Below are 9,332 nucleotides of genomic sequence, written 5' to 3' on the forward strand. Positions count from 1 at the left end.
CATTCTGCTCCCATTTAAATAGATTTCTTTCCAAGGAGCTGGCTCTCCTATTTTCTCTCTTCTGCCAGACTCCCTGTCTCCATTGTGCTGTCCTGCACACCACCTTTTTGTCAAACATACCCTGACTTTTGTGCTTATTCTTTCAGTGTGTAAGAAGCTTGTTCTCTGTCACCCGGGAATACACAGCAATTACTATTGCTGAAATATGCCAAAAGTACAAACCATTTTAGGAGACACTGAAGAAGGGAAGAGAGGAAGCAGTACATCACTTTTTTTTTTTTCTTTTTTCTAAATAAAATGTTAGGCTCAAACATATTTCAAATGTAAGTAGTGGAGGAAGGTATTTACAGTCTCAAATACTAAATGGTAGAGTCTTGCCAGCAAGCATTTTATTTCCTTTTAGGCAGTGAAGCAAGTGTCAAAATGAAAGATGGAAGAGAAATGTATTTTTAATAAAGTGAGCAAACTCCACACTGCTTCATCAAAGCAGGAGAAAAGTGTCATGAAGAAAAAATGTTCAAGTAAGGTGACTGGTATTTAAAAGGATCCAGCCCTTCACTGGACTGTAAGCACAAGTACTTGTGAGGGGTAGTATCGTATTCTGATGGTCAGAAGGAGAGAATGGGGAACAGCATTAAACACACATGGCTGGTCCCCAAAATACGTATGTTGGTCAGATACTTGAATATTCTATGGAGGCTGTAACCCTTCCTGTACCAGAGTCTTCATCTCCTCAAGCTCAGAGATTCTTGCTCTTGCACCTTCCCAGCACATCCCGGTGCTCCTCATCATTGCACTGCCCAGACACTTCCTCCAGTGCCATCCATCACATGTTTTCTTCTTTATGAGCTCCCCAGCACCAAACATCTTTCCCTTGCTCAATTTGAGGCCTGCTAGCTGCAAGCTCAGAGTTCCTCTACCTCCTGACACGTCCTTCTGCCTACTGACCAGCTCCTGAGTCCTCCCCACAAAGTTCTGATCTCTAGCAGACAATGAACAAAACACAAAGTTGGACCGTGATTTTCAAGAAATTACCTACACACAACTAAGCATAACCACGACACAGCTATGGGGAAAAAAAGAAGCTGTTCCATAGCCTTTCCCATAGCTTCTAGGAATCCCAAAACATTAAGATTCTGTTGCTGTCTGATACTGCTGAACACCTTGAAACAAGATCTGGTTGGATTTTTTTTAGCATCAGAAGCACATAGACTATTTGTGGAAACTGTTTTCTGACAGGTTTAAGTCTCAGCTGCAGCACAACAGCATACAAATCAGAGCTTTGTACAAAACAGCATGAACAAATGTAACATCTGGGGAAGAAAAAGAAAGGGTATATGTGTGTGTAAAGAAAAAAGCTCCATCTTCATAACCCTTCCCTCAAAAGCACACAGGCTAATTCATATCCTACTGCATGGCACACAGACTTCTTCATACCAGTAAGGGAAACTCCTAGACATCTGTTGTGCTCACCAACTCACATTGGACCAGGCAAAGAAAACCATGCCAAGGAAAAACTGTTCAGCTACTGCTCTGTGAAGTGAGTGAGCAAAGTAAGGTCCTTTGAAACATAGTAGTAACTGAGGCTCAGAAAGGCATTGTTACTTGTCTGAAACTGACAAGAGTTTAAAATAGCAGGACCCTGACTTGAGAAAGTAGGCAATGGCATTCAGTGCTGCTTACACACACCACCAAATCTTTCTTTCCCTGCAAAGTAACTGCTATAGAACAAAAGCCATTATTAATACACAAGATTCAGGGGGGAAAAAACAACCCATACCCTTTCCCAGAGCATCCCTCAGATTCAAATATATTGTACTTTTTCAGTATCTAACCTGAGTATTAATAAACCTGCAGTGACCAGCTCAAGTTCTCCTATTTATCCTCCAGTCTAAAGACATGAGTATTTCTGTATGTGCTTCTACAATTTTGTCTTAAGTTGTATATAACTGTATTGTCTACTGGCACATACAACTCATATACATCATCTGGCTTCCAAGCGGAGTTTCTGGATTTGACTCCAAGAAACATCCATATTGATGCAGCCCCACTAGAAAAACATAACTGATAGAGACCCAAGACACAGCTACAACTTGTGTTGGGGATGAGGTTAACCAGTGTTTGTTAGTTCAGATAAAACCTGCCACAATGCAGCAGACAGGTTCAGATTTCAGCTAAGTAAGGTCACATTTGATGTAGAATGCCATGGAATCCAGGTGAAGCTCCAACACCTCACCTTTATCATAAATTACAAAGTCCTATTTACATTACAGCTGCAGTGGTGCTTTAGCAGGCTCTCCAACTTTGCTTTGTTCACAGCACACAGTGGTCTACAGAGGGACAGCAATTAGGAAGCCAAGTGATCTGCCTTAGGATATGACAGTTAAACAAATACTAAGCAACCATAACTGCCCAAAATCTTCTAAGCAGTAATACATGCCTGTCCATATTAACATAGCATCTGAAGGCTTTTCTATTGATGCCAATCTTTCTGGCTTCTCTGGACTGAACTAAACAGATCTCATTTGGAAACACTCTTAAAAAGCAAACAAACAAAAAAAGCAAATATCCAAACACACAGAATTCAAATGCAGTATCATCCAACTAACTACAGTCCTCGCCTCCGTGTGTGTGTGAGTGTCATGACTACTACTAAAATACTCAGGAAAAGGAAGATTTTGTAGATCGTGGCAAGATTGTGGTTAATTTTTTGGCAGAACAAGTTTCCATTTTGAGGGCAGCTGGCTCTGTACAGGAATATCTAGACAACACTTCAGGGTTGGTGCTTGGATAGAAGACAAAAAACCCCAAACGATTCCACTGGTATTTCTTCTTTCATTGCAAGACTATTCTTTTCTCACCACCTCCACCTTTTGAATTACATGTCTAAAAAATACACATGCACACTTGAAAATAGAAGCTCAAGAACTTCCACAACTTCTCAGACCATGCTGGTGGTATTGCTTCAACTCTGTTTACAGTGTGATTCATTCATTTTCACAGCAAGGAACTATGATGGCATGAAGAAAATATCTGTGTCATCAACAAGTGAACAAAGGAGGCCAGTTAAGTTCAGAAGGAACAATTCAAAACTTTCCTACAAAGACAGACCTTAATACTTCTGTATTTATTCAGGAAAAATTTTCTACTCCAACTATATTCTAAGAGAAATAAGGCACTGAAGAGACTTGGGAAGAACTATTTACACACGTGCACGCTACATATAATCACTTATTTGTGGCATAAACATCAATAGGCTCTGTCTGTACAACTCTGCTTGCCCATCTGACTGCTGTGACTGCAGAATAATTTCTCAGGTGCCCTCAAAAGGCTATTGTTGAAACAAAGTTAGTCATGGTAGTGCCTGGCACCAAAATCAACTTTGGTAATTACGTAAGGTGGCAGCAATACCACTTGGAAGGCTTGTTTACCAGAGACATTGCACAATGTGAAGTGGAACATGCTTGCCAGATGTGGCTGCAGTTCAAGAAGAAAATACACTTGCAGAGTTACCAGGCACTCTGAGGTGATCAGCTATTGCTTCAGTATCTGGAGAGAAAAAGCACAGGTCTCTGCAAAGGGTAGAGAGACAATTATCTAACCAACACAGAACAATGTTACAGTCACTTGTTATAAATGTAAATGTTAATTTAGGAAGTGATGGATATGACATATAGATTCAGCATTTTGAACAAAATCATTGTACAAGTGGCAACATCTATGGCTGTTGAAGTGCTGTGTAAGTGAGCATGACCATGCACAGCTTAGTACAGGGCACATGCAAACCCTTTTGATATACCATTGCTACACACAAACTGGTAGGCACGTCTCATCTAATCAGGAGAAGCCATACCAGTTGGCCTGATTTATTCTTATCTCTTGTCCTCACTGCACCGTTTCAGCCAAGAACACACCTACCTGTGGCTACTGCCACCACGTACCATAGGACAGGCACTGTGAGCTCATTTGTTAAACTAAGTTCAGCGAGTAGTTCTGCCAAATGAACTAGTGTGTGTTAACACAGCTAGTTAAACAATGTGCTGTGAGAATGCAAGCAGGTGGATGGAGTACAGAGCAACAGGATTCGATGAGAAAGGCAGAGCTGGTTGAGATTACAAATTAAAACTCCAGTGAGAACATGTACATTTCCATTAACATATGATATTTATTAGGCAGTGCTAAAACATGATGTAGTCACCATTTCTGCTTCAAAAATTGGCAAATGCTCACAGGCTAAACAAATCCCATACAAATTTAAGTGAGATTTGAAGGGCTACAGAAATATTTTAAGTCATGACCCTCACAAACTTGTCAAAAGAAAAATAGGCACATTTGTTCCTTCTTTTCTTAAGCCTCAAGACTAAACTAAAGCTATTTTCCTTAGGCTCACAAGTGAATGAGAAATTGTTGCCCAAGGAGCTGCTGAGTTCGGAAACGATTTTTCTCCTTAGATGCCAAATCACCTACAATCTACCAGTTTGTCCTCACTAATCTGGTCAGGAATCGAGGGTAGACAAACAGACCTCCCTGCTGTTGCCGAAGCAGTCTGTAGCAATGGTTTCACAATTGTGCCAGGTCAGATGTCTTGAGCATCAGTTTGCCTATTAGCCATCACAACTCTCAGGGCATAAACTAAAACCAAACATACTGCCTCTCCTAAAAACACTAAGGTTGGAAGTGTGTCAGCTTCAGTTAAGACTGGACAATTTAAGACATACAGGAATTGAAGCAAAGACCTGCCTGTGATCCAAAACAACAACACTGTTGTTTGTATCTGAATCAGAATAACCATGTAAAAGGTATCATTTATCACAGATGTGCCACAGAACAGCTGACTGTGAGGACTCATTGTACTGTGCAGATGAAGTAAGAGTCTTTGCTGCAAAGAACTTCCCCTCTAAATCAGCATTTAAAGCCAAATCTCTTCTAAGCCTGAGTCCTTTCCCATGACCTCCAAAATACAGGTATAACATATTGTTAATTGATTGAAGTCAGCAATCTGATTAAAAAAATAAAAATCAAATCAATCAACCAAACAAAAACCCCAAAACCAACCAACCAAAAAACCTCCAAAATGAATGAAAGCATCACAATGATTAATCATGGAAAATAAATTCTGAATTGCTCAGTTACATATAAAAATAGAGATTCATAGATAACTGCCACTCTATACCAAAAATACGGCCAGGAGACAACTGAGAATTGCCCACAATTAGAACTAAAACTTGATTTCAGAGCAGTCTATTTTAGGTTTTCTCAGTTAAAGCTACCAAAATAGTTCAGAAGTTTCAGTATCTGCTACAATCCCATCAGTAACTCTTTCACACAAACAGGCAGATGCCAAGAAGTGCCAAGAGATTCCAGAGAACTTGCAGCAATGTTTTTCTCTACTATGTTCATGTCCAGTGTGCAGGAGTCACTTCATTTTTACTTCTGTAATTCTCAACGCTGGCATTTGCCGCTGCCTCTGAGCCTCCCTACCAACTGGATCACACAGCGTGTGAGAAACCTTCTGGTCTACTATCACCATTCAAGATGACCCTGGCTTACAGTTTAATCTAATTATGATTTTAACCATCCACAGATGCTGCAAGTACGTAGGTGACACTGGGTCTTAAAGGCTCAAAGGGGAAATACTCTTTCAGCTCCAGAGACGCAACTCAAAATCCCCAAGCAAATAATTACGAAGCTGTTTTGATAACCCAAGTTCTAAAAATCCAAGGGGAGAAGAAAAAAGTTAAAATCTGCCTGTCTTGCAGTCAAATAGGTTTTAAAAAATGAGACAGAATCAAGCCTTCTGGGAATGCAAACTGATTTAGTGGTTCTGTAGGAGGGCTGGTGTCTCGTGATATGTCCTGAACAGGCCTGTACTGAAGGCTCCAAAGTGGAAGCTGAAAACTTGGTTCTTTACCAACATCACAGCAGGACTATAGAGATTAGTGCAAATGAAATGCTCTGAAGAACGAAAAGCATTAGGCAAGCACTAAGTATTATTAAACCCTACAGATACTTGGGACAGAGTAATTATTATTCACTTGAAATTACTGAAAATGCTATTTCATTTATTTATTTTATTAATTAAATGCATTTTATATCAGCAAAGGAAACTGTTGATAAGCAAAGAAAATGGAAGTCCTACAGAAAAAAAAGGTACAGTACAAAAAAGAACAAAAAAAACCCCAAAACAAGCTCATTTCGTATCTGGTATCAACAATACGCCTCAGAAACACGGAGAAAACTTACAAGAAATACGTTCAAGCACTTTGGGTTCTATAGTTTGGCCAAGTATGAACCCATGAGTCTAGGAGATAAGAAAGAGATTTAGTCATGAGGATGGAAATGCTCTTAAGACTTTTAGTTGGTGAAGAATAGGTACTATTTTGGTCATGGATTGTTTTCATTACTTGTCGTATGTGTCTTTATCTTCTCCAGATGACTCTGGGGCAACCCATTCCTCCTAGAGCTATTTTGTGTGGAAACAGAGCTCTAGCTGGTCTACTATGTCCCTCTATAACTGATGTTACCTGTCAATGTACTGACACTCTAAAATATTATATAAGCACTATTTTTAGGTGGATACAACAATAAAAGCACTTGCCCTCCCAAATGCCCGTGTGGAGCAGTTAAGGATCGTCATTTCTGTTGCATTAGCAACCTGTGAAATCTATGGTCTCCAGAGCAACATAATGCCTTTCCACCTGCAACATCTTGAATTTTGGACTCTAGAAGGTATGGAGGGGCAATCTTAAAAAGTGTTGTAACAATCCAACCTTCCAGTTAGACACAGACGTAACGCCCACCAAAGCGTGTGCTAAAGACAGGGTGCCAAACTGTTATCTGCCAAAGAGAACACCTAGTTGAAATCTCTGAAAGAACTTTGTCCTTTACATGATGACCAACATCACCTCTTCATTCAGAAACTTACTACAGGTAACCTTATTTCTCTGAGAACATTGTACAGTATGTTCTAAAGCTGTCAGGAAGTAACCGTACTTTTTTTTCTTTAATGTATGCATCACACTTTACCTATGACAGTAAAATTTTCCAACCTCAGCAGATTTTGTTCCACTGACTGCACAATGAATAAAAACCACAAGAGCTAAAAGCTACTCTCTAACCTTTGCAAAAATTTTGGTCCTGAACTCTGTTCATGCTCCTAAATCAGGAAAGTGGTTTGCTGCACGTGACAATAGTTTTTCCGTACCTTTAAAGTTCTTGTTACCAACAACAGTCTTTCAAAAATTCATCTTTGCAGAAAAGCTGAACTTCAGCAAGCTTATGTTGACAAAGTGCTTTGAAATGTCTATTTCTAATCCTCCAGTCTGAATGAGAACGAAGCTATTTGCAATTGTGAATCTTAAATGCAGATCTGAACTGATGCCTGTATGCTACTGCAACTCAGTAACACAAACTCTGCAAGTCAGCCTTCACTTAATGTCTTTGTTCCATTCCAAAGTGAAGCACTAGTGCTGTCTAAAGACGATTACTCTTGGTGAGGCAGCGTTTCCACATGCACATTCTAAGACCCAACAAAAATTACATTTTCATAAACATCTGAATTCACATTTTCTTTATCTGCTATTACAAAGTGACAGTCACAACCCAGGATCCCTTATTGTTCTTCTATTGTATAAGTCTGAAAATAGATGGAAATGGGATTTACAGCTGGCAGAATGTCTCCAAAGCTGTGAAGGATTTTTTAATCAAATTTTACACAGAAGCAGAAACAAGGCTCTGGGCCTCGGATCCCACATGATCCAGCAGATGCTGTTTCCAGCTCCAGCAAGTTTTCATTCAGAAGCAAGTGCCTCCACGTTCAATAGTGCCTCATGGATCACATACAAGATCCTGTTAGCCTGTATAAATGAGAGGCCTGATTTAGAATTACAGCAAAAAGTACAAAACACAACTTTTGTTTGGGAGAACTGGAAGAACTGCAATTATCAATATTTCCCCCTGTCATCTCAAAGGGGTGCAAAAGTATGGTTCATGATGGCCCTACACGAGAAGCATCAAGCAAGAATTGTAGCTCACAATTTCCAAATATGTCTGTATTTTTCACTGTAATATTAGTGCTCTAGTAAAATCCACATTTAGAAAACTTAACTGTGCATCTTGCCCACTGCACCTATTAATTTGGAAAGTTACATATCTTTGGTTCAGGAACGGCTCAAAAAGAAAATGAATCCACAGTTACTATTTTGGCTCCATTTGAGTCAAAGAGGTCATTTTCACTTCTGCTTTGGTATTTGAAACCAACTGCTCTGGTCCACACGATGCAGGAGCCCTGCTGCAAGGCCAAATCCTACAACTCACACCTGCTCAAAATGCCAAACCCAAAGGCAGAGGCACCAACGTTATTTCCCAGCCATTAGAGCCATGGTGTGCAGCTTTTCTCATACATAGCCTCACCATGAGTGACTTCCTAAAGCTGCTCTGAGCCCCTGGGACCAGCAGAAGGGGAAGGGGCCCAGGATCTTCACCCAACACCTGCCTGTGTGATGCCCGCAGCAGTCAATCCCCGGCACCCACCGCTCCATTCCCACGTATCTCCTTTGTGCTTTGCACACTGCCTTATACAATAACAGCCGCTCGGTGGACAGAGCCTCCCATTTCCCTCATCTCTTCCCTGCCCAGATTTACTTCTTCCCTCCCTCCATCCATCCATCTATCCCTCCTCCCTCGGCTTTCACCTCGCCCGCAGCCAGTCGCGAGCCCGGCCCTTGCCCCATTGTTGCGGAGCGACCTCACACCAGCGAGTGCTCCCGGGCAGGAGGCGCCCACCGCCGCCCACGCTGCCTGCGCCGGCCGGGGGCGGCGGGGCCGGGGGGAGGCCGGGCGCGGAGCGGAGGCCCCGCTGAGGGCCGGGCTCCGCAGTGGCGGTGGGCGGTTCGCTCGGCCGCACTCACCTCCTGAAGTCAAAGGGCATGTTGGTGGCGGGCGCCGGGTAGGCTGCGGGCCCCGCCGCCCCCGGCCCCGGCTCTCGCCTCGCTGCCGCCGGCTGCAGGGCCAGGAAGTGACGGGCCCCACCGCCGCGCAGCACCAGCCCATTGGGCGGCAGGAGCCGGCCGCCGCTTCCGCCGCCGGGTTACGGGCAGCGGCGGGAGCAGTCGCCTCCGCGGCGGCGGGGTCGAGGACTGCGGATGGCCTTCACGGCACCCCCGGGCCTCGCCTGCCCGGCCGCATCCCAGCCCGCCGCCTCGGGAGCACCCCGGGGCCCCAACCGACCCGGCAGCACCCCAGCGGGCTCCATTCGGCCCCCCACTGTTATGAGGGCCACCGCGGGCTCTGAAGAGCCTCCTCGATACCTGCAGGGCCCGGCCAGCACTTCG

At 43.0% G+C, this 9,332-nt stretch overlaps 1 protein-coding gene across 1 annotated transcript in view; it reads right to left on the reverse strand.

Moving 5' to 3' along the window:
- Window positions 1-9,022, reverse strand: part of ERGIC1 (endoplasmic reticulum-golgi intermediate compartment 1) — a 59,092-nt gene extending 50,070 nt beyond the window's left edge. The window contains exon 1 of the mRNA XM_062002317.1: window positions 8,910-9,022. Coding sequence (XP_061858301.1) covers window positions 8,910-8,929 — 20 coding nt within the window. The 5' untranslated portion in view covers window positions 8,930-9,022. The remainder of the gene's footprint in view (window positions 1-8,909) is intronic.
- Between the last annotated feature and the right edge of the window lie 310 nt (window positions 9,023-9,332).

This window comes from Colius striatus, chromosome 9, assembly GCF_028858725.1.
Source record: "Colius striatus isolate bColStr4 chromosome 9, bColStr4.1.hap1, whole genome shotgun sequence".
Classification (NCBI taxonomy): Eukaryota; Metazoa; Chordata; class Aves; order Coliiformes; family Coliidae; genus Colius; species Colius striatus.